This window comes from Oncorhynchus masou, chromosome 9 (assembly GCF_036934945.1).
Source record: "Oncorhynchus masou masou isolate Uvic2021 chromosome 9, UVic_Omas_1.1, whole genome shotgun sequence".
Taxonomy (NCBI): domain Eukaryota; kingdom Metazoa; phylum Chordata; class Actinopteri; order Salmoniformes; family Salmonidae; genus Oncorhynchus; species Oncorhynchus masou.
The window spans coordinates 62971405-62996696 of NC_088220.1; the positions used below are offsets into that span (position 1 = coordinate 62971405).

At 40.7% G+C, this 25292-nt stretch overlaps 1 protein-coding gene and 1 long non-coding RNA gene across 3 annotated transcripts; both read right to left on the reverse strand.

The window, feature by feature from the left end:
• Positions 1–6515: 6515 nt before the first annotated feature.
• LOC135545057 (odorant receptor 131-2-like) lies at positions 6516–7226 on the reverse strand. The gene has a single exon (XM_064972708.1). It carries the CDS (start codon positions 7224–7226, stop codon positions 6516–6518), a length of 711 nt encoding a protein of 236 aa, XP_064828780.1.
• A 5393-nt stretch (positions 7227–12619) lies between these two features.
• On the reverse strand, positions 12620–16398 carry LOC135545282 (uncharacterized). Of its 2 annotated transcripts, none has more exons than XR_010456443.1 (3): positions 16297–16398; positions 16083–16203; positions 12620–12912 (listed from the first exon to the last, which is right to left on the reverse strand). It is a non-coding gene; the product is annotated as an uncharacterized LOC135545282 (long non-coding RNA). The 2 variants fall into 2 exon arrangements; XR_010456442.1 differs by lacking the exon at positions 12620–12912 and adding an exon at positions 15179–15349.
• Positions 16399–25292: the final 8894 nt, after the last annotated feature.

Consider the following 25292-nt stretch of genomic DNA (forward strand, 5'->3'; position numbering starts at 1 on the left):
AAGAAACTGTATTATTAATAAATAATGATGGAAAACAATTTGTTTGTGCTTTAAAGGTAATTATGGGCAGAAAGACAAACTCAACTCCATCTTTCATCAAATCAGATGCCTTATTCATCACAAAACCATTTGAGGTTGCCAATTATTTTAATGATTTCTTCATTGACAAAGTTGGCAAACTTAGGCAGGAAATGCCATCAACGAACAGTGAGCCATCATATTCCTATCTGTCATATATATTTATTTATTTTTACCCCATTTTTCTCCAATTTAGTGATATCCAATTGCGATCCAATTACGATCTTGTCTCATCGCTGCAACTCCCCAACAGGCTCGGGAGAGGAGAAGGTCGAGTCGTGGGTTCTCCGAAACATGACCCACCAAACCACGCTTCTTTTTCATTTTTTTTAACCCCTCCACCACCCCCTTCTTCAGAGGACAAATATCTTAGTTTTTTTTACAGATTTTTTACTACATATAAATACATTTTAAATATGAGCTTTTCATAATAATCTACTGGAGAACCATTTTGGGTTTAAGAATAATGTATGTATGAGTGAAGCTTTTAGTGAGAGGTTTAAAGCTTTAATGTTGAATAATTTAGGCCCCTCATATTCATTATATAAATAGGCACGTTTAATTTTGTCTGTTTTTTTAGCATTCCAAATCAAATGAAATATTTTTTGCTCATATGATTTAAAAAACAGGTAAATCTGGAGTAGAGAGTGCCTACTGTAAGTAAACTGTGATAAGACCAAAGACTTCCCATAAATAGACAAGTATTTACCTCTCCATGGTCGCAGAATCTTATCTATTTTTGCTAACTTTCTATTGAAGTGAATTGTGGTAAGTTCATTTATATTTTTTGAGATGTGAATACCAAGTATATCTACTTAACCATCCACCTATTTTAATGGTGAACTACAAGGTAGTGTAAACACTATTTTTGTAACGATCCAATGCGTAATATGGTTCACTTGTCATAATTAGGTTTTAATCCAGAGAGGATAGAAAGTTATCAAGATCTTCAATGAGACTGTGCAGGGATCCAGATTGCAGACTTAAAAACCAGAGTTATCAGTATACACTGACACTTTTGTTTTTATCCCCTGGATTTCTAAATATGTAACAGGAACCACAGCTGCTAAGAAAATGATTGTACAAAGGTGGATTCCACCTCATCAGTTACCATTGCGACAATGGCTGCTCACATTTAAGGGAATTGTATTTATGGAGCTCTCCACGGTCAGGATCTACAGGGCCAAGGTGTCCACTCTGGACACATGCCAGTAGTGCAGTCGTGGACATTTCTGAACTCTTAACCAATGGGCCTTTATACCTTTACATCCATGAATGTGTATCAATAATTTTTCACTATTTCTGAGACTATATGATGTATTGTTCAGTAGATTAACTATGTTTTTCTCTTTATTTATTTTACATGCTATCAGATTGCTGGTGGGGGGGTGGGGTTAAAAAAATCTATTAATAAAATGTATTGCATGAATCCTATGAATTGAAATAATAAAAACTTGATGTAAAAATAAAAACTGTACAAAGCTATAAACGAGCAGGAAACCATGTGCCCAGAGGCTGCTTTTCTGGTTGCCTGTGATTTTCATTCCACGTCATTAAGACACTAGGGGTGATAAAGTCCTAGAGCGCTGTTACTCTCCCCACAAGCAAGCATACAACGCTCTACCTCGTCGCCCCTTCGGCAAATCAGATCATGACTCTATACTCCTGCTTCCTGTCTACAAGCAGAAGCTCAAACAGGAAATACCCATGACGCACTCCGTAGAGAAATGGTACTCCGAATTGCCTACAGCCGTCCTGTAGGCAATGCTACAGGACTGCTTTGCTAGCACAGACTGGAATATGTTCTGGGACTCCACCGATATCATCCACGAGCTAACTACCGCTGTCACAGGCTTCATTAGGAAATGCATAACTGACATTGTCCCCACAGTGAAGGTTCGCTGCTTCCCCAATCAAAACCCAGGATTAACACATAGGTTGGCGCTACTAAACTAAAGGACAGGGCTATCGCACACAGGGCTATTGCAGCCAACCCAGAGGCTACAGCTGAGGACACAGACAAGTACAATAAGTCATTCTATGACCTCCACAGAGCGAACAAACAAGCAAAAAGGAAATATAGGAACAAGGTGGAATCCGATTACACAGGCTCCGCCGCCCGTCAAATGTGGCAGGGGCTACAGTCCATTACGGATAACAAAGGAAAACCCAGATGTGATCTGTCCAAAGATGCCTCTCTACCAGACAAATGCATTTTACGCACACCTTGACAGAATATCAGGAGGCCGCTCGTAGACCCAGAGGACTGCCGGGCCACATTCTTAGAGCATGCGCAGAACAGCTGGCAGGCATGTTCATGGTCACTTTCAACCTCTCCTTGTCCCAGTCTGTAATCCCCATGTCTCAAGCTGACCACCATCATTCCTGTTCCCAAAACTCTAAGGCTACCTTCCACAATGTCTACTGCCCTGTAGCACTCACATCTGTAATCATAAAGTGCTTTGAAAGGCTGGTTATGGCACACATAAACTCCATCATCCCAGACACCTTAGACAAGGGATGGGCATCTCCAGTCCTCGGGGGCCTGATTGGTGTCACACTTTTGCTCCAGCTGATACACCTGACTCCAGTAATAAACTAATCATGATCTTCAGTTTAGAATGCAACTAATTTAATCAGCTGTGTTTGCTTAGGATGTTGAAAAAGTGACACCACTTTGGCCCCCGAGTACTGGAGTTGCCCATTCCTGGTCTAGACCAACTCCAATTTGCATACCGCCCAACAGATCCATAGACAACACAATCTAAATTGCACTCTACACTGGCCCCATCCACCTAGATAAGAGGAGTATCTATTTAAGAATAATGTTCATTGACTACAGCCCAGCGTTCAACCCCATAGTCTCCTCCAAGCTCATCACCAAGCTTGAGACCCTGGGACTGAAAATCTCCCTCTGCAACTGGATCCTGGACTTCCTGACGGGCTGACGTGATGAGAGTAAGCAACATCACCTCTGCCAGCTGACCCTGAACACTGGGGCCCCACAGTGGTGTGTGCTTAGTCCCCTCCTGTACGCACGACTCCAACATTACCATCAAGTTTGCTGATGACAGGTCAGTGGTAGGCCTGATCACCGGCGATGATGATAGAGCCTACAGGGGGGAGGTCAGTGACCTGGCAGTATGGTGCCAGGACAACAATCTCTACCTGAACATTAGTAAGACCAAGGAGCTGATGGTGTACTTCACTGTCTTTTTACTGTTGTTTTTATTTCTTTACTTAACTATTGTTGACCTAATACCTCTTTTGCACTATTGGGTTAGAGCCTGAAAGTAAGCATTTCACTGTACGGTTGTATTATACCTGTTGTATTCGGCACAAGTGACAAATAAACTTTGATTTGATTTGGACTACAGGAAACGGGCGAGCATGCCCCCATCTAAATCGATGGGGCTGTAGTGGAGCTGGTCGAGAGATTCAAGTTCCTCTGTGTCCAAATCACTAAGGACTTAAAATGGTCCACACACACACAGTCGTGAAGAAGGGGAAAAAGAGCCTATTCCCCCTCAGCAGGTTGAAAATATTTGGCATGGGCCCTCAAATCCTCAAAAAGGTCTGCAGCTCCACATTTGAGATCATCTTTACTGGCTGCATCACTACTTGGTATGGCTTGTTATGGTAACTGCACCACCCTCCATCAGATGGCACCATATAGGGTGGTGCGAACAGCACAGTACATAACGTTGGCCGAGCTCCCTGCCATCCAGGACCCCTATATCAGGCGGTGTGAAAGGTAGGCCTGGAAAATTGTAGCTAAAATTGTACCTAACAAATAGCTAACAAAATGGCTACTGGACTATCTGTACTGACTCTTTTATTTTATTAGTGTTTTTGCACTGACTCTATGCACACTTACAGAACTCTACACACTCACTCACTCACACATACACACTTAATTTGCTCACACATATATAACTCGCACACACATTTATACTGACTCTACACACACACATACTCAAATACAATCATTATATATGCTGCTGCTACTCTGTTTATCATATATCCTGATGCCTAGTCACCTTAACCCTATACAGTACCTTCGGAAAGTATTCAGACCCCTTGACTTTAAAAGAAATTCCTCAGCAATCTACGCACACTACCCCATAATGTCAAAGAGAAAAAAGTTTTTGAGAAAAACAGAAGTACCATATTTACATAAGTATTCAGATCCTTTGCTATGAGACTCAAAATTGAGCAGGTTGCAGCCCAAAGAAATGCTTCACAGAGTTCAAGTAACAGACACATCTCAACATCAACTGTTCAGAGGAGACTGTGTAATTTCAGGCCTTCATGGTCGAATTGCTGCAAAGAAACCACTACTAAAGGACACCAATAATAAGAAGAGATTTGCTGGGGCCAAGAAACATGAGCAAAGGACATTAGACCAGTGGAAATCTGTCCTTTGGTCTGATGAGTCCAAATGTGATATTTTTGGTTCCAACCTCTGTGTCTTTGTGAGACGCAGAGTGGGTGAACGGATGATCTCCGCATGTGTGGTTCCCACCGTGACGCATGGAGGAGGAGGTGTTATGGTGTGGGAGTGCTTTGCTGGTGACACTGTCTGTGATGTATTTAGAATTCCAGAGTACACTTAACCAGCATGACTACCACAGTATTCTGCAGTGATACGCCATCCCTTCTGGTTTGCGCTTAGTGGGAATATCATTTGTATGAACCAACACATCTCCAGGCTGTGTAAGGGCTATTTGACCAAGAAGGAGAGTGATGGAGTGCTGCCACAATCACCCAACCTTAACCCAATTGAGATGGTTTGGGATGAGAGTGAAGGAAAAGCAGACAAATGCTCAGCATATGTGGGAAATCCTTCAAGACTGTTGGCAAAGCATTCCAGGTGAAGCTTGTTGAGAAAATGCCAAGAGTGTGCAAAGCTATCATCAAGGCAAAGGGTGGCTATATGAAGAATCTCAAATATAAAATATATTTTGATTTGTTTAAGACTTTTTTTGTTACTACATCATTCCATATGTGTTTTTTCATAGTTTTGATGTCTTCACTATTATTCTACAATGTAGAAAATAGTAAAAAATAAAGAAAAAACCCTTGAGTGAGTAGCTGTGTCCAAACTTTTGACTGGTACTGTATGTAAATGTGATTTCAGTTTATTTCATTTTTTTATATGCAAAAATGTCTAACAACCTGTTTTTGCTTTGTCATTATGGGGTATTGTGTGTAGATTGCTGAAAAAAATCAATTTAATCAATTTTAGAATACGGCTGTAACCTAACAAAATGTGAAAAAAGTCTAGGGGTCTGAATACTTTCCAAATGCACTGTACATATCTACCCTTACTACTCCAGTATACTTGAACATTCTAAATATGGTATTGGCACCGCTCTGGAACTGATCCTGTATATAGCTTACTAGCTTTCTCATGTTCTTCTTAATGTCCATTTCTCATGTGTTTTTATTCTACTTTCCTTTATTTATAGTAATATATATTGATATTGATGACTGCATTGTTGGGAAAAGAGCTCGCAAGAAAGGCATTTCACTGTACTTGTGCATGGGACAATACAACTTGAAACTTTGGGACTCATTAAAACACAGATGCATGCTCTCGTCCCTTTCATGCAGAATGTATTGTAGGATAAGTGTGATTTATGGTTAATGAGGAAAGTGCAAAATATAGATATTCTCAATAGGCTCTAAAAGTATAGGCGATTCCAACTTGCTGTTATATTTCTTGCTGTGAAGCCTACTCCACTTCTGAATGGATTCATATGACAGCCTTTTGGGAATGTTTTTGGAGAACACACGACGGCCTATGACATAATTCTCAGGAACTAATGTAGTTTGATGGGAAATGGCGAAGACGACCCAGTGAGTAATAGATGCCCAAGAGTTTGTCACAATAACTGTTGAGTGAATTTCAGAATCAGCAGAGTTGAGTATCAGCTCATACTTTGTTACTGTAATCTTTCAAATCTGTCTCTATATCTCCTCACTGCAGGTTTTCACAGGTCTGTTTAGATGCATCTACTGGCACACAACAGTCAAAGTTCATGTCATTGATACAGTTACTGTACATTTCCTGGAGCTAATCACAACTGTAACTCACTGCAAATGTCACTTATTACAGAACACATTTTTTGAAACTTTGCTTGGGAGGTGGAAGGAATGTTTTATTTCTCTCAATCAGGTCATCTTTGAAATTACACACATGGGTTAATGTTGTTTGAGACATTTACATTTTTTCGAATTAGAAGACGCTGCAATGTATATACTATAATTAGCTTAAACATAAGCATATGTAACATAGCCGTTCATTAAAATATACCTTAAGATTCACACAATATATCATTGTCTGTGGTCTTTGAAAACCAAAGTGCTTTTCAATACCACAAAACATGTGATAAATAATAGCAATACCAATGGCCTTGCCTGTTAAGCAAGTGTTATGTTTTCATATGACCAGTAATTAAGTTATCAACAAGTATTGGGGAAATGTTCTTATTCACCCCAAAAAATACATAACATTTAATTGCAAGGAAAAACTTTTCATCCCTTAGGCCATAGACAAGTGGACAAAGACATCGCGGGGCCAGAATAAAAAGAATGTAATCAAAGAATCTCACATTGTACAATTTCAAATGAATTGGCAGGATGGAAGCCTCAATGAACGGGCACCACAGCTGGAACAGACACAGGAACAACTGGATAGCGTGGAGAATCACCGTTTTACGACATTTAGATAAAGATTTCTTATTGTCCGAAGATTCTTTGGCCACTGCAAATATTCTAACATAGGTAAACACAATGGTGATGGACATGACCAGAAAGTAGAACTGACCTATAACTGATCTAAGGTGTCTCTGCCAATTGTGTGCAATAAACATCTCTGCTGAACACAGTTTATACTGTGTGTAGAAGCCCAGAGGGACTGAGGCAAAGAAGATGGAGACAATTATGATGGGCTGTATGGCACTGATGCTGTGGATGAGTAGGATGCAGTGAATGGCTCTGCGTACAGTGGAGAGCTCTCCATGGCGCAGGGGCATGCAGATGGCCACATACCGCTCCAGGCTCATGGCTGTCAGTGTCAGCGGCGTGACAAAGGTCAACTCACAAAGCAACACACAGAAGAAAACACACAGAGCAGCTGGCATGGTGACACTAAAGTAAGTCAGGAGGAGCAAGTTATTAGTCATGATTAGGTACAGACAGTCAGCCAACAGTGTGTGAGCAAAGAAAATATAACGTGTGTTTGAGAGAAAGGTGTCCTTTTTGAAGAAGGTGAAGATGAGCAGGCAGATGATGTAAATGAAGATTGCATTCATCACCTGGATTATCATGATCATGTCATTAACTTGTAACAGAGATGAGCTGCTACCACCATTTGCAGCTGTTGTATTGTTGTTAGCCATAATCACACAATGAAATAGCCAATAACAAGAAGTTATGTACAGTAATTGCATTTCATAAACATGTCACAAAGGATGACATTTAAACATGAAATCATGTTAAATTTCAAGCAATAGATAACATATATATATATGTAAAAGCTTAGATGAAATTGAAAAAGCAGAAGCACATTTCCAATATAATGCTTTGTTTCTTCTTGGTTGTAGGATATAGATTTAAATATGGCAGGTTGTCTTAGAAAGGAATCATGCCATTGAAGCAGCACAGTACAAACAGGTATTCTCTCAGTCTCCTCTTGAATCCCCAGGCAAAGATCTACTGACAGAGTGCTCTGGGTGAAGCCTTTATAGAACATTTTATTTATGGAGGATTTCTCAAAGGAATGTTGTCATGAACCTTGAGATACACCTCATTCCTATATTTAGACCAACCATTTAATTACTGTAATGCACAGTAATCTCATAGGATTATAACATTTCAACATGTTTTCAGGATATATGCCTATATGTGACATTCACGAGGAGTAACACACAGATTACATTTTTCATCAAATGTAGTGATATTTCTGACTGAGATGTGTAAATAGGCCTACATGTGAGTGTTAGCAGTGTTTGTTGAGTAGCAGTAAAAGTGGCATTGTCATATCACCCAGCCTACAACTGCTGGCTTGCTTCTGAAGCTAAGCAGCGTTGGTCCTGGTCAGTCCCTGGATGGGAGCCCAGATGCTGCTGGAAGTGGTTTTGGAGGGCCAGGAGGAGGCACTCTTTCCTCTAGTCTAAAAAATATCCCAATTCCCCAGGGCAGTGATTGGGGACACTGTTCTGTGTAGGGTGCTGTCTTTCGGATGGGATGTTAAATGGGTGTCCTGACACTCTGAGGTCATTAAAGATACCATGACACTTATTGTAAGAGTAGGGCTGTTAACCCTGGTGTCCTGGCTAAATTCCCAATCCGGTCACCTAATAATCCCCCTCCTCTCCTCTGTAACTATTCCCCAGGACATTTGCTGTAAATGAGAATGTGTTCTCAGTCAATTTACCTGGTAAAATAATGGATACATTTTTTAAAAAGTAGATACTATTGATGTGTGAGTTTACTCATAACCTGCAGTCACATTCGTGGGTTTAGGGTCATGAAATATTGTGTGGATGAAGGGCAGGTGGGAGGCTGGCTGTTTGAATAAAGTGAAAACAATGCATTAAAAATCCATAAATGTGTATTTCTTCTGCAATTCATTACTATAGGCTACATTGAGGATTTTCTTTCATTATTTTCATCTGGTGTTAGTGCGTAGCCTAAGCTTAAACTTTAGGCCATAACTGTAGGTAGGCTATGCTTGCCAAATACACACCAATTGTTAAATGCTTTTGGGAACTTGGGCAGAAAAAGTTCATGTCGATCCACTGAAGCAAAAAGGACAATGTCATAGTTTAATTCAATAAGAGAAAAGCTGCGAAATGGAGGGTTGAAAATAAATAGCAGGTAGGGCCAGAACAGTAGCCTAATGTTTGTGAAATATTTGGTGAAATGGTAAAAGAGCATGATAGCAGTGCTGTGGCTATGTTATGTGTACATTTGGAGAAATATATATATATATTTTTCAGCATCTTGAAAGTGCACAGTTAGCAACATCTGTAAAGGTGCTCTCTTTATTAGCATCATAAAATCAAATAGTATTTCAACCACATAAAATATGCATCCAAGCCATACTGAAATCTTACCAGAAACATGTTGGGTCATTTTAACAGGTTTCAATTTTCTTAAATCTGGTCAAGCTGATGTCATTTGAAATTATTGAATGTTCCCCTCCGCCCCTAGATGTCTTCGGTGCATGAGAGAAGCAGAGATGAAAGAGAACTTTACCAACGTCAACTTGATTAAAGCAATAATTCTAGCGAATTATGATATTATTCTGATGAGCAAGAGTTTATTTAATATTTTAGGGCAACAAGTATTGACAGAAGAGAAGCTGCATTTGTCTAATTACAGAGAGAGAGGAAGAGGCAAAGCGAGAGGTCTTACTCCGCCCAAAATCTGTCAAAGAAAATAATACGTTCACAAAATGACGAATTGTTGTATGTTGTATGACAGTGTCGAAATTAGGCGTGAAAACCCCAGCAGCGTTGCAGTTCTTGACACAAACCAGTGCGCCTGGCAGCTGCAGTTGAAGTCGGAAGATTACATACAATTAGGTTGGAGTCATTAAAACTAATTTTTCAACCACTCCACAAATTTCTTGTTAACAAACTATAGTTTTGGCAGTCGGTTAGGACATCTACTTTGTGCATGACACAAGTACATTTTCCAAAAATTGTTTACAGACAGATCATTTCACTTATAATTCACTCTATCACAATTCCAGTGTTCCAGAAGTTTACATACACTGAGTTGACTGTGCCTTTAAACAGCTTGGAAAAATCCAGAAAATTATGTCATGGCTTTAGAAGCTTCTGATAGGCTAATTGACATCATTTGAATCAATTGGAGGTGTGCCTGTGGATGTATTTCAATGCCCACCTTCAAACCCAGTACCTCTTTTCTTGGCATCATGGGAAAATCAAAAGAAATCAGCCAAAAACTCTGAAAAAAATTGTGGATCTCCACAAGTCTGGTTCATCCTTGAGAGCTATTTCCAAACGCCTGAATGTACCACATTAATCTGTACAAACAATAGCACGCAAGTATAAACACCATGGGACCAAGCAGCCATCATACCGCTCAGGAAGGAGACGCGTTCTGTCTCCTAGAGATGAACGTACTTTGGTGCGAAAAGTGGAAATCAATCCCAGAACAACAGCAAAGGACCTTGTGAAGATGCTGGAGGAAACAGGTACAAAAGTATTTATATCCACAGTAAAACAAGTCCTATATCGACATAACCTGAAAGGCTGCTCAGCAAGGAAGAACCCACCACTCCAAAACCACCATAAAAAAGCGAGACTACGTTTTGCAGGAAAAATGTTTGGGTCATTTGGCAAAGGTGTATGTAAACTTCCGACTTCCACTGTAGATGGGTCCGACCACCATTAATCAAATAAGATCTGTCTTATAAATTAGGGTTATTTTAGATGGGTCATTGTTCTGTTGAAAAACAAATGATAGTCCCATTAAGCCCAAACCAGAAGGGATGACGTGTCGCTGCAGAATGCGGTGGTAACCATGCTGAGATCATCTGTTCACCTACTATGCATCTCACAAAGACACAGCGGTTGGAACCAAAAATCTCCAATTTGGACTAAAGACCAAAGGACAAATCTCCACTGGTCTATTGTCCATTGCTCGTATTTCTTGGCACACACACACACACACACACACACACACACACACACACACACACACACACACACACACACACACACACACACACACACACACACACACACACACACACACACACACACACCTTGTCACAACACAACTGATTGGCTCAAACGCATTAAGAAAGAAATTCCACAAATTAACTTTTAACAAGGCACACCTGTTAATTGAAATGCATTCCAGGTGACTACCTCATGAACCTTGTTGAGAGAATGCCAAGAGTGTCCAAAGCTTTCATCATGGCAAAGGTTGGCCATTTGAAGAATCTTAAATATCAAATATATTTTAATTTGTTTAAGACTTTTTTGGTTACTACATGATTCCATATGTGTTATTTCATAGTTTTGATGTTTTCACTATTATTCTACAATGTAGGATGTAAAGAAAAACCCTTGAATGAGTAGGTGTTCTAAAACGTTTGACCGGATGTGTAGCTTTGACCATGGGTTGATTAGTTGTTTTGGTCTTTGGCTGCTGCAACACAATGTCTGTACCATGCTGCTCTGGGACCAGGTTTGGTGACAACTACTATGCACATGTTGTTGATTATCATTTCTAATACACAGCTAGATGGCTTCCCATCCATCTTCCCATCAGCCAGCAGGGAAGACTACCGGCAAAACAACATCTGACCAAAACATAGCCTGCTGTACCTGAATGTTAGTAGCCAAAAGGCAGACATCATACTGTGACTGACCAAAACATAGCCAAAACATATCCTCTCTGGGCCTGACTTTTGTTATCTTCACTGTTGATATGTTTTTCTCCATGCTGATCCCTCATAACGAGAATGGTGATGAAATACTTGCTAGAACTCCTTTGTGGCTAATTAGCTTTTTTTGAAAGTCATTAAAAATTAACATTAATTATTCATCATTCTGCAGTGCCTTATGATCATTGTTTGTTTAGAAAAGCAACAACAATCCGTTGCTGTACAGGGAAAGCCGGGGCTCAGTATTTGCTCTCTAATATCAGGTTTAATTAGGCGAAAGTTAGAGAGAGATCTGAGTTGTCCTAATGAGCCCCTCAGCCCCCAACTAGCTGGTGGTGATGATGCTCAATGGGCACACGTCTGATGCTCCTTCTCAGACAATACGTTTTATGTAACGCCCATGTATGGTAAGCAATATTACGTTGAAAAAACATCTTCTCCAGATGAAGTTAGGTTCATTTTAGGTTCTGAATTAAAGGTGAAAAGATCTCTTTTCCGAACATTTAAAATAGGTATTTTTGGACATTGAAAATACATATTTTCCAGATGTTTCAAATAAATAGTTTCCGAACATTGAAATTAGGTTAATGTTCAGTTCTGAATGAAAGTTGAAAATACGTATTTTCCCGACGTTTAAAATTCATATTCTCTGGACATTGAAATCCGGCTCATTTTCAGGTCCTAATGAAAGTTGAAAAGACGTAATTTACAGACATTGAAAATACAAAATGTTTTGGTCATGTAATGCGTCTGTGTGTTGCTGGTGAGATGAGTTAGGCGCAGGACAGCAGATATGAGTAATGAAAGCAATTTTACTCAATAATATAACAATACACGTCGTAATAAATACATGGCCACAAATACGGACCGCATTACAATAAACAATTACTCAAACTAACAAACATGGGGGAACAGAGGGTTAAATAATGAACAAGTAATTGGGGAATTGAAACCAGGTGTGTAAGACAAAGACAACACAAATGGAAAATGAAAAGAGGATCGGCGATGGCTCGAAGGCCGGTGACGTCGCCCGCCGTACGCCGCCCGAACAAGGAGAGGGATCGACTTCGCTGGTAGTCGTGACAGTACCCCCCCCCTTGAAGCACGGCTCCAGCAGCGGGCCGACACCGATCCCGGGGACGACCCCGAGGCGCAGGGCGATCCGGATGGAGACGGTGGAACTCCGCAGCAACGAAGGGTCCAAGACGTCCTCCACCGGCACCCAGAATGTCTCCTCCGGACCATACCCCTCCCACTCCACGAGGTACTGAAGACCCCTCGCTCGATGCCTTGAGTACAGTATGGCTCGAACAGCATACGCCGGGGCCCCCTCGGTGTCCAGAGGGGGCGGAGGAACCTCCCGCACCTCAGACTCCTGGAGTGGACCAGCCACCACCGGCCTGAGGAGAGACACATGGAACGAGGGATTAATATGGTAATCTGGGCATAGCTGTAACCTGTAGCATACCTCGTTCAGTCTCCTCAGGACTTTGAATGGCCCCACAAACCGCGGACCCAGCTTCCGGCAGGGCAGGCGGAGGCAGGTTTCGGGTCGAGATGTTAAGTGCCCTTGTCTATAAGCATGCTGAAAGTCTGTTATTAATGTGTTAACAGAGAAATAGCATTGTATTTGGTCAAACACCATTTTTTACAACAGTTTGCTAAGAGCTGGCAGCAAGCTGATAGGTCTGCTGTAAAGGCTGCTTTACCATTCTTGGGTAGCGGAATGACTTTGGCTTCCCTCCAGGCCTGAGTGTAGATCACTTTCTCTAGGCTCAAATGAAAGATATGACAGGGGCCTCCCGAATGGCACAGCAGTCTAAGGCACTGCATCACGGTGCTTAAGGCATCACTACAGACCCAGGTTCGATCCCAGGCTGTGTCATGACTGCGAGTCCCATAGGGAGGCTCGTCCGGGTTTGCGGACGGTTTGGCCAGCGGGGCTTTACTTGGCTCATAGGGACTCCTTATGGCAAGTGGGGAGCCTGCAGGCTGACCTCGGTTGCAGGCTGGCCCACACATTGGTGCAGTTGGCTTCCGGGTTAAGAGGGCAGGTGTTAAGAAGCACGGTTTGGGTTTCGTGATCAGGTGGCAGCATGGTAGGCACAGCTTGTCCCATGAATGAATCACAAAAATTGAGGATTACCTGACAACTACGAAAAACAAACATTCTGGAGAATCTGGAGCTATTTATTGATCAGCATTTTGATAGGCTCGAAAAAGAAACAAGAGAATACCTTTCCTCGAGTTCTGGAGCGAAACGGGAGGGAAGCCTCCGTCTAAGATATCAAATTTAACATTGTAGGGGGACGTTTTTATAACTTTGTGTCCAGAAGATAGAGCATTGCTTACAAGCATGAGCGAGCAATTTAAAAAACTAGATCTATTGCCTGGGCTACTGGGGGAGGTTGAGGCCTTAAAAACAGGAATGGATTACAGTAATAAAATGGAAGAAATATGAGCGGAAAATAATATATTGAAAACTACCGTGGACTCCCTAAAAGACACTACAGAGAGGCTACTGTATGATAAAACAATGAAACCCAAATTACTTGATCTAAAGTGCAGAAGTATGAAAAATAATATTGTTATAATGGGAATAAAGGAGGATGAAAATGAAAACTATCAGTCAACGGAGGAAAAAGTCAAGGTGTTCATGAAACGTAATCTCAAGATGACAGACACAGGACCGAGGTAAAGTCAGTTTCAAGAAGGATATTCGACAGATATTCACACTTTGAAACCTCAATAGCTTTCAAACCACTTGAGCAACAGACTCCAAATAAGTGTCATGATGTTGGAAAAATTGCACACATTGCACAGGTCTTATTTTCACGATTTGGACATTAATTCACTTTCCAAAGCTAATAAACATGTGGAAATGTGAGCATTTTGTATTCCTAGTTGAATTAGTTAGTACAAAGTACAAACTTTTTTTACATTTGAATTTCAATAGCTCTTTGGTCATGTGACCTACTTGACTCAAAGGTTCAGAATGTACACTCAGTGGGCCGACACGTTACACACCCTTTAGTTTGTCCATTTTCATCTCACATGTTTTTACATTCATTTTCAAACTTTCAAATTTTAATAGCTCCTTTGTCATCGACTTCCCTTTTATATTGCACACACTCTTGTTTGTGTACTGTAAAATCACGCGGTATAACGTACATTTTTCATAGGTTTAAATTTCAATAGCTCCTTGGTCATGTCAATTACACACCTAAGAAGCGTGCTGTGGATATACACCCATATTGCATAACCTCGTCGTGTATCTTCTATATTGTTGTACATCAATGTTAGTTTGACAATTAGGGGGTTCAGTCCAGTCTTGTGTTTACCCTTTCTTAATATTTATCTATAATAATTGGTAGTTCTAAGTACTTATTTCCCTGTTTTTTATATTTCTACAGTATTTAATAGGAGAGAGACAGATATCTCCTTTCATCATTAATATCAACCATAAAGGAAAATGACAAAGTACTAGAGTCATGTTAATTGTCCAAAGCAGGGATGGAGAGTGAGCTAGTGAGGTAGGCTGCAGTGGGTTTGCTGTAAATGTAATATTGACAAATTAAACAGAAATTGTAGACCTTTAATCTTTCCCAACATGTCAGACACTTTACTTCAAATAAGTACAAAATATTTCACAGTGTTAACCTTCTCTTTATTCCTGGTTGATGTACATTTCAGAGCCACTTCATTGTGGATGGGGTATAGCATACATTTTCAACAACACAGACTGCACTTCCAGTTTGTGTTTACTCTGTTGAACTATTTTGTCTTCATTCCTAGGCACAGCACATGGAACCACCGTTGGCATGCAAAACATTCAACCTAAAACAAAACAAAGCGTAACACGTTATAAATAATATCAAATATCAATGCAGTATGACGAATCAGCCATCCATTATGTTATATCATAAATTGTCTTGCATGCTGTCACTGTTGTCAAAAGATTATAAACATGTTAAATAAAGTTACTAACCCAGGCAGTCTTTGGGCCACATCCAGGTTCTTTATCAGTGGCCCACATGAATGTTACGATAACTAGGAGTGGTGGGTGGAATCAGGCGCAGAGAGCAGGGTTCAAGTCGTTTGTCAAATTTATTCACCAGCGCAACAAAAACGGTCACGCCAACACACAGGGCGTGTATAAGTTGCCAGTCCAAACAACAGGACAGAAATAGTCCGGCGAATAACGACAAGAACAAAATAACACCATCTAACACAGAGTAACAAGAAACAAGCCCGCACAAATACCCAGCGGGCCTAGTGCCCTTAAATAACCTACAAACAAACACTAATACAAAACAGGTGTACCCAATTAACCAATAACCAAAACAAACGGAAAGGGAATCGATGGCAGCCAATAGGCCGGCGACGACGACCGCCGAGCCCCGCCCGAACAGGAAGAGGCACCATCCTCGGCGAGGTTCGTGACAATGAAGCAGTTGTTGGCTTTGCTGAACTCTAAAATTATAGGCATGAACTGAACATACGGCTGTCCAACAAAACTACATAAAAATAAATAATTTACATTTACTTTGAATTAAATGTCATTACATACCAGACATTTGTAGTATATCCTCAACCATTTATTTTCGTAGTTGCTCCATGTGTTTTTGTGAAGGTTCCTTATCAATTTGGGAGTCGATGTTGGCGAAGTTCTGTGCAACTTCCTTGGCCATCTACACCAAAAAATAAAATAGAATTTTTGACCTAATTGTCACATAACAGCTAACCATTCATTATTGAAAATGTAACTATCAAAACTGCATTACAAAGACCCCGCAGCTGAAGGTGTCCTGCTGCATGTTGTGCGTTATTTCCCCTCCTTTACACTTCCTGTGCACCCAGTCGTCTTTTCCATGGCAGGATCTTGAGTGTAACGGATGTGAAACGGCTAGCTTAGTTAGCGGTGCGCGCTAAATAGCGTTTTAATCGGTGACGTCACTTGCTCTGAGACCTTGAAGTAGTAGTTCCCCTTGCTCTGCAAGGGCCGTGGCTTTTGTGGAGCGATGGGTAACGATGCTTCGTGGGTGACTGTTGTTGATGTGTGCAGAGGGTCCCTGGTTCGAGCCCGGGTATGGGCTAGGGGACGGTTTAAAGTTATACTGTTACATAGGCAAATTAATACCCAGGCCAAAATTGTATGCTGTTTTCCTTATCATTATAATCTAGTAATTTCCTTTATGCCCCATTCTACACACAGACTAAATTATAGGCACTGAACCATTTACAGGACAATAATAAAAGTATCATATAGCATCCAACCCTATCACAGAGTGAATAAATGTAGAGCGTTTAGAGACTTTAAGAAAAAAATATTAAGTGACAGTTTCATCAGTACATGCTTAAAGAAAGTCATATTACAAAGATCACAGATGACAGTGCCCAGCAAATCTATGACAATAGAGAGTGTATTGTAAGCACCAAAGTGTGTTAAAGTGTGTTTGTCAAAATAATATCTGAAAATGTCAGTTGAATATAATACTTGAACATAAATGTCAGTTGTTGAACAAATTGCAATAGCAATGAGTTGAGGAATATTCCATGTACCAACACTACATGTAGGACAGACATAAGACATTCCCACATAAAGTAAACACATACATAGAGGCATTTTTCAGATATGATTTTACCACTCAGAATCCGGAATGGATATGACATTGTGGCCAGCACAGGATGTAATACACCCTTACAACAATCTATATTCTGAACTTCTTGACTTCTTATCTGGTAAACTGCTACTGTTTGTCAAGAAAAGAGCCCCAATTAGGGGTTAGTGTACCCCAGTAAAAAAGGTCTGGTTTAGATTTAAAACTATTGCCCTGTGTCCTCATTCATAGGGGCATGAGAGACTAGTCAGTGGTAGAATTGAGTTGGCACCTTATTGGCCCAAACACCTACAGACCCACAAGGTTGAGGTTACTCATGGACAGTAATTAGTTTTTTGTTTGTTTTTTTGTTGCATTGATGCACTATTCAAGAATAGGATCCAAAGTGTTAGGAAATACTTGTTCCCATAAATAAAAAGGAGGATGTCTCTCCTCATACTCTGGCACTTTAGTCAGACTGCCAGACTATTTATTGCAAGGCTGGAACATTTGTTAACTTAAAAACAATTTTTTAACACCCATGTAAAATGAAGGCCTGCAAAACTCTCTCTCCCTCCACCTTCATTACACAGATCTGATTCAGAGTTTCTGTGGCCTTTTTTAAATACGTCCCATGTTTTTTCGACTGACGAAAACTAACCAATGAGACATTTTATTTTGTATAAAGATGTTTTCTCATTTGGCAAAGTCGTTAAAATCACGTTAGTATCACAATCTAGCTGACAATAGTTTTGGATCTATTTGCTAGTGGGCAAATTAACTGTGGTGCATGTCTACTGTCAAGCCTTAAATACTATGGACTAAAATAAGCAATAAAAGATGTGAAAAAACTTATTTGTCAATAGGTAGGTAAAGGCACAGCAGGGTTAAACGGTTGCCATGGTAGCCCCTGCTATCTAGTTCTAGTTGCTTATGACAATATATTAAATTACAAAAACAGATCATCACAATACGAAAAATCCACCATGCACAAGAGCCCATATTTGTAAGAAATTACTATTAAAACTTTTTCATTTTCAACCAAAAATGTAATGGGACAGTAAATTAATTACAATGTCGTCTTTGCGATAAAGGCTGTGAAAGGCAGACTGGACTCTTGAGGCAAAGAGATGGGGGACAAATGCAAATTAAGCAAACTTGTAAAAGTATGCTTTAGACTAACAACAACCAGCTTAGTGACAAAATGACAACTAATGTTGTCCTGACTCTCTGAGGTCATTAAAAGATCCCATGGCACTTATCGTAAGAGTAGGGGTGTTAACCCCGGTGTCCTGGCTAAATTCCCAATCTGGCCCTCACCATCACGGTCACCTAATAATCCCCAGTTTACAATTGGCTTATTCATCCCCCTCCTCTCCCCTGTAACTATATAGAACTATAACTACAAATGAGAACGTGTTCTCAGTCAACTTACCTGGTAAAATAACGGATAAAAAAATAAAAAATATCACAGTACCATGCAGCTGTATGCCAACGACAAAGGACAGTTACACCATTTCCAAACAAATGTGGACAAAAACACGACAATAACTATTACAAACAACAGCAAGTATTGCATGGAGTGCATCAGGATGACCAGTGTACAAGCAAACATAACTTTATGTACTATTTTAGAGGCCACCCTCAGGCAAATGAGTCCGGTACATCTAGACCAGAACCAGGTTATTCTCCAGTGCTGTGACCCTCATCAAAAGAAAAGTCCTGAAATAGTAATGACTCTACTGTCAGTACAACAGCATCCTCCTCTAGTGGTCATATCCCACAGCTGACTTAACATTTACCATTGCACTGAGCTGTAGTATTTCTTTATTAACATACAGCTGTGAAAGTGTTTTTCAGCTCCCAACAAGATTTTTATGCTGCAAAGTCTAAATAAACAGAACTAGTTAGTAGTATACATTTATGTGCCAGGGAAAACAATGCTTTGACTTGAAATGACTTACCAGAGTCACACAAAAAGCTTAGTCTTTGATATTTCAGCATAGTAAGGACAAAAACGTTTTTAGACCTACAAGCTACAAGCCAAGAAGGCTATGGATATGGGAATCTCAGTTGTCATGGATCGGGGGGCGTCTAAACCTAGAGGGCTGTCATGGTGCTTGGAGTGTAGACAAATGGTAGAAGGTGATAGGCTGCTATGAAACGGGAGAGGGGTGGCGTGGTGCTTATAACATAATGATACCTGACTGGAGCTAGACTGAAAAGCCATCATGACCGTCCACTCAGCAAGCAAGAAACTGGAGACAACATTTTATGCCTGACCATAAGACTTCCAAAAATGACAACATTGACTCTGAATTTCAACATTTACACTGTTATCGACTCTCCTATTGAAGCTTGAGGACTGTTAGAAAGGAGTCTAGGGACCATTGAATATCCTGCGTTGTGAGATTGTAATGTCCTGGAAGGGTTTGAGGGTACAAGGGGGTCAGACAGATAATAGTAATCATTGTTAACTACTCTGTCAGATACTCTCTTTTTTTCCAAATGACTTCTGAGTGTGGGTGTCCACTGTACAGCAATGTCCACACCTACTGGGTCTCAGGCTTACAGATTTAAGTCTAATAGCATGAGATTAAAGTAGGCAAACATCAGAGTGTGTGATATGAAGGCTTAGTCAGTGGACATTCTGAACCTGGTTTGAGGTCAGTAGGTCACATGACCAAGGAGCTATTGAAATGTTTTATTTTGAAGAATTAATGTAAAATCCTGTGAGATGAAAATTGACAAACTAAAGGGTGTGCAATGTGTAGGCCCACTGAGTGGACATTCTGAACCTATTGAAATTTGAAAATGTGAAAAATTCATGCTAAATCTTGTGAGATGAAAACTAAAGGGTGTGCAATATAGAAGGATAGTCATTGGACATTCTGAACCTCGTTTGAAGTCAGTAGGTCATATGACCATTGACCAATTGAAATTCCAAAATGTAAATAAATAATTTAAAATAGCGCGAGTTGTAAATCGACAAAACAAAAGTGTGCGCAATGTGTGTCTATGCCATCAGGTTAGCTACAACCAGTTCTGAAAGTTTTAGGAGTAATGGTTAAAGAGCAATTGAAATTTGAAAAATTTGATTTGTCACTATGTTGACGGTCCCTAACTGCTGTTGGTGGACGTAAGGAAAACTACAGGCGAATATCCAACCTGAAACTGTCTTTACCTCAGTACAAACAGGTGGAAAATTTTGATTTTAAAAGAGCTCACAGTTTCTGGTTGCAGGGAAGAGGGAAAGCTCCGTCCGATCGTAGCTATGCTAACCCACAACAAAATGAAAATTGCCTCGTTACAACAGGGTAGGGAATTGAAGAACCCCCTATTCTCTATTAATGAACAATTTCCTTATGAAATAGTGGAGAGACGACGTTCGTCTTGTGGTCGATAAATTATACAGTTGAAGTCGGAAGTTGCACCTTAGCCATCTTAGACAAATACATTTAAACTCAGTTTTTCACAATTCCTGACATTTAGTAAACATTTTAGTAATAATTCCCTGTCTTAGGTCAGTTAGAAACACCACTTTATTTTAAGAATGTGAAATGTCAGAATAATAGCGGAGATAATCATTTCTTTCAGCTTTTATTTCTTTCATCACATGCCCAGTGGGTCAGAAGTTTACATACACTCAATTAGTATTTGGTAGCAGTGCCTTTAAATTGGGTCAAACGGTTCGGCCTTCCACAACCTTTCCACAATAAATTGGGTAAATTTTGGCCCATTCCTCCTGACAGAGCTGGTGTAACTGAGTCAGGTTTGTAGGCTTCCTTGCTCGCACATGCTTTTTCAGTTCTGCCGACACAAATGTTCTATCGGCTTGAGGTCAGGGTTTTGTGATGGCCACTCCAATACCTTGACTTTGTTGTCCTTAAGCCATTTTGCCACACCATTGGAAGTATGCTTGGGGTCATTGTCCATTTGGAAGACCCATTTGCGACCAAGCTTTAACTTCCTGACTGATGTCTTGAGATGTTGCTTCAATATATCCACATCATTTTCCTACCTCATGATGCCATCTATTTTGTGTTCTTCGGCTGTTCTTCGGCTTGCAAGCCTCCCCCTTTCTCCTCCAAACATAACGATGGTCATTATGGCCAAACAGTTCTATTTTTTTCATCAGACCAGAGGACATTTCTCCAAAAAGTACAATCTTTGTCCCCATGTGCAGTTGCATACCATAGTCTGGATTTTTTATGGCGGTTTTTGGAGTGGTGGCTTCTTCCATGCTGAGCGGCCTTTCAGGTTATGTCGATATAGGACTTGTTTTACTGTGGATATAGATACTTTTGTACCTGTTTCCTCCAGCATCTTCACAAGGTCCTTTACTGTTGTTCTGGGATTGATTTGCACTTTTCGCACCAAAGTACGTTCATCTCTAGGAGAAAGAACGCGTCTCCTTCCTGAGCGGTATGACAGTTACGTGGTCCCATGGTGTTTATACTTGCATACTATTGTTTGTACAGATGAATGTGGTACCTTCAGGCGTCTGGAAATTGCTCCCAAGGATGAACCAGACTTGTGGAGGTCTACAATTGTTTCTGAGGTCTTGGTTGATTTCCTTTGACTTTCCCATGATGTCACGCAGAGGCACTGAGTTTGAAGGTAGGCCTTGAAATACATCCACAGGTACACCTCCAATTGACTGGAATTATGTTAATTAGCCTATCAGAAGCTTCTAAAGCCATGACATAATTTTCTGGAATTTTCCAAGCTGTGTAAAGGCACAGTCAACTTAGTGTATGCAAACTTCTGGATCACTGGAATTGTGATACAGTGAATTATAAATTAAATAATCTGTCTGTAAACAATTGTTGGAAAAATTAATTGTGTCATGCACAAAGTAGATGTCCTAACCGACTTGCCCAGACTATAGTTTGTTAACAATAAATTTGTGGAGTGGTTGAAAAATGAGTGTTAATCACACCAACCTAAGTGTATGTAAACTTCTGACTTCAACTGTACGGAAACAACCAAATGTTCAAGAACTTGAAGATTACAACGTGGCTGTAAGTGATAGCTACCTCCTGTTGAAGTAGTCCCCGATACATATTTGCACCGCATCACACATTATAAATATGGATTATTTAGTTTTTTACAAAAACTTTTTTCCCCCATTTCTTTTCATGTGGTATGGAACCATGGACTATGTGGACGTAAAATAAGGTTGGACTTATGTTAATGCAGAATGGGTTTGATGAACTGATCCTTTTTCTATTTAGGCAATATGGAACTTTGGACTATATGGACGTAATATCAGGTTTTGATTTAGGGGAAGGAATGGATGGGTAAGGCTGACTTTTTTTCCTTTATGATTTTTTATATATTTAATTAGAAGATTGTACATTAGAAATACCAAGGTCATTTCTTTATGTTCAATATGATAGGGCCTAATTGTAGGGGTTGGGTATATTATGACTTAAAAGCTGTTATATAGTGCGGTCCCTGTTCGCCGATGTGAATCGGAAGGATCAGCTTTTAAGATAAAACGTAATAAATATGAATAGATTTAATATAGGGCTAAGATAAAGGATTAAATAATTAAAAACCTGCCTAGGTTCTCTATTGGAATACGCCGATATGATTCTAAAATAAATCTCAATATGGAAAATGTAAAGGATGATTATTCTTCCGATACACACCGGCAAATGGATGGATTAGGTATTGTCAACAGGGTTGTTGTCTCTAGTGTGTGGCAGGCTGGTTAACACTGGGATAAAGTGATTAAAGTTAACGGTAGAACTAATACAATAATTGGCTTATGGAAGCACTTCTTAAAGCGAGAGAAAGGTATAGTATATATTTCTATATAAGCCATTTATTCTACATTATTGATCTTAATGATAAGGCATAGGTGTAGAACAGCCTTGGTGATAGAGCAATGATGATGGAATAAAAAACAAAATGTGTGTGGATGGAGAGAGGGTTGGTTTTACAGGTTCACTTGCTCTGGATTGTCAGTACTGCATGTATTCAAATCAAATCAAATTTATTTATATAGCCCTTCGTACATCAGCTGATATCTCAAAGTGCTGTACAGAAACCCAGCCTAAAACCCCAAACAGCAAGCAATGCAGGTGTAGAAGCACGGTGGCTAGGAAAAACTCCCTAGAAAAGCCAAAACCTAGGAAGAAACCTAGAGAGGAACCAGGCTATGTGGGGTGGCCAGTCCTCTTCTGGCTGTGCCGGGTAGAGATTATAACAGAACATGGCCAAGATGTTCAAATGTTCATAAATGACCAGCATGGTCGAATAATAATAAGGCAGAACAGTTGAAACTGGAGCAGCAGCACGGCCAGGTGGACTGGGGACAGCAAGGAGTCATCATGTCAAGTAGTCCTGGGGCATGGTCCTAGGGCTCAGGTCAGTTGAAACTGGAGCAGCAGCACGGCCAGGTGGACTGGGGACAGCAAGGAGTCATCATGTCAGGTAGTCCTGGGGCATGGTCCTAGGGCTCAGGTCCTCCGAGAGAGAGAAGGAGAGAATTAGAGAACGCACACTTAGATTCACACAGGACACCGAATTGGACAGGAGAAGTACTCCAGATATAACAAACTGACCCCAGCCCCCGACACATAAACTACTGCAGCATAAATACTGGAGGCTGAGACAGGAGGGGTCAGGAGACACTGTGGCCCCACCCGAGGACACCCCGGACAGGGCCAAACAGGAAGGATATAACCCCACCCACTTTGCCAAAGCACAGCCCCCACACCACTGGAGGGATATCTTCAACCACCAACTTACCATCCTGAGACAAAGCTGAGTATAGCCCGCAAAGATCTCCGCCACGGCACAACCCAAGGGGGGCGCCAACCCAGACAGGATGACCACATCAGTGAATCAACCCACTCAGGTGACGCACCCCCTCCAGGGACGGCATGAGAGAGCCCCAGCAAGCCAGTGACTCAGCCCCTGTAATAGGGTTAGAGGCAGAGAATCCCAGTGGAAAGAGGGGAACCGGCCAGGCAGAGACAGCAAGGGTGGTTCGTTGCTCCAGAGCCTTTCCGTTCACCTTCCCACTCCTGGGCCAGACTACACTCAATCATATGACCCACTGAAGAGATGAGTCTTCAGTAAAGACTTAAAGGTTGAGACCGAGTTTGCGTCTCTGACATGGGTAGGCAGACCGTTCCATAAAAATGGAGCTCTATAGGAGAAAGCCCTGCCTCCAGCTGTTTGCTTAGAAATTCTAGGGACAATTAGGAGGCCTGCGTCTTGTGACCGTAGCGTACGTGTAGGTATGTACGGCAGGACCAAATCAGAGAGATAGGTAGGAGCAAGCCCATGCAATGCTTTATAGGTTAGCAGTAAAACCTTGAAATCAGCCCTTGCTTTGACAGGAAGCCAGTGTAGGGAGGCTAGCACTGGAGTAATATGATCAAATTTTTTGGTTCTAGTCAGGATTCTAGCAGCCGTATTTAGCACTAACTGAAGTTTATTTAGTGCTTTATCCGGGTAGCCGGAAAGTAGAGCATTGCAGTAGTCTAACCTAAAAGTGACAAAAGCATGGATTAATTTTTCTGCATCATTTTTGGACAGAAAGTTTCTGATTTTTGCAATGTTACGTAGATGGAAAAAAGCTGTCCTTGAAATGGTCTTGATATGTTCTTCAAAAGAGAGATCAGGGTCCAGAGTAACGCCGAGGTCCTTCACAGTTTTATTTGAGATGACTGTACAACCATTAAGATTAATTGTCAGATTGTCAGATGTATTCTTGGCTGTCGTACATTGGCTGTGTCGGAATCGATGGGTATGCCTTCCCATAAGTGAGTGCCCGCGGTTGGCTTGCGGCGGCTCAGGCACAGCCATGGCACAAAACAACAGGATATAATGTGATGCTTAAGACACATTTTTAGATAGTCATTAGCGGCCGTTAGAATCTTCCTTTTTATGTCGGAATACAACAGGATACAATGAGGACTACATTAAATATATCTTGCATGTAATGGACATAACAAAGGACTGGTCTTGCGATATACAGTGGGGCAAAAAAGTATTTAGTCAGTCACCAATTGTGCAAGTTCTTCCACTTAAAAAGATGAGAGAGGCCGGTAATTTTCATCATAGGTACACTTCAGCTATGACAGACAAAATGAAAAAAAAAATCTAATTTTTTAATGAATTTTTTTGCAATTTGGTCAATAACAAACAAGCAAGATTTC

Excerpts from the sequence above, each read along its gene's own strand:
- LOC135545057 (XM_064972708.1), bottom strand. The coding sequence starts at position 7,226 with ATGCCAGCTGCTCTGTGTGTTTTCTTCTGTGTGTTGCTTTGTGAGTTG.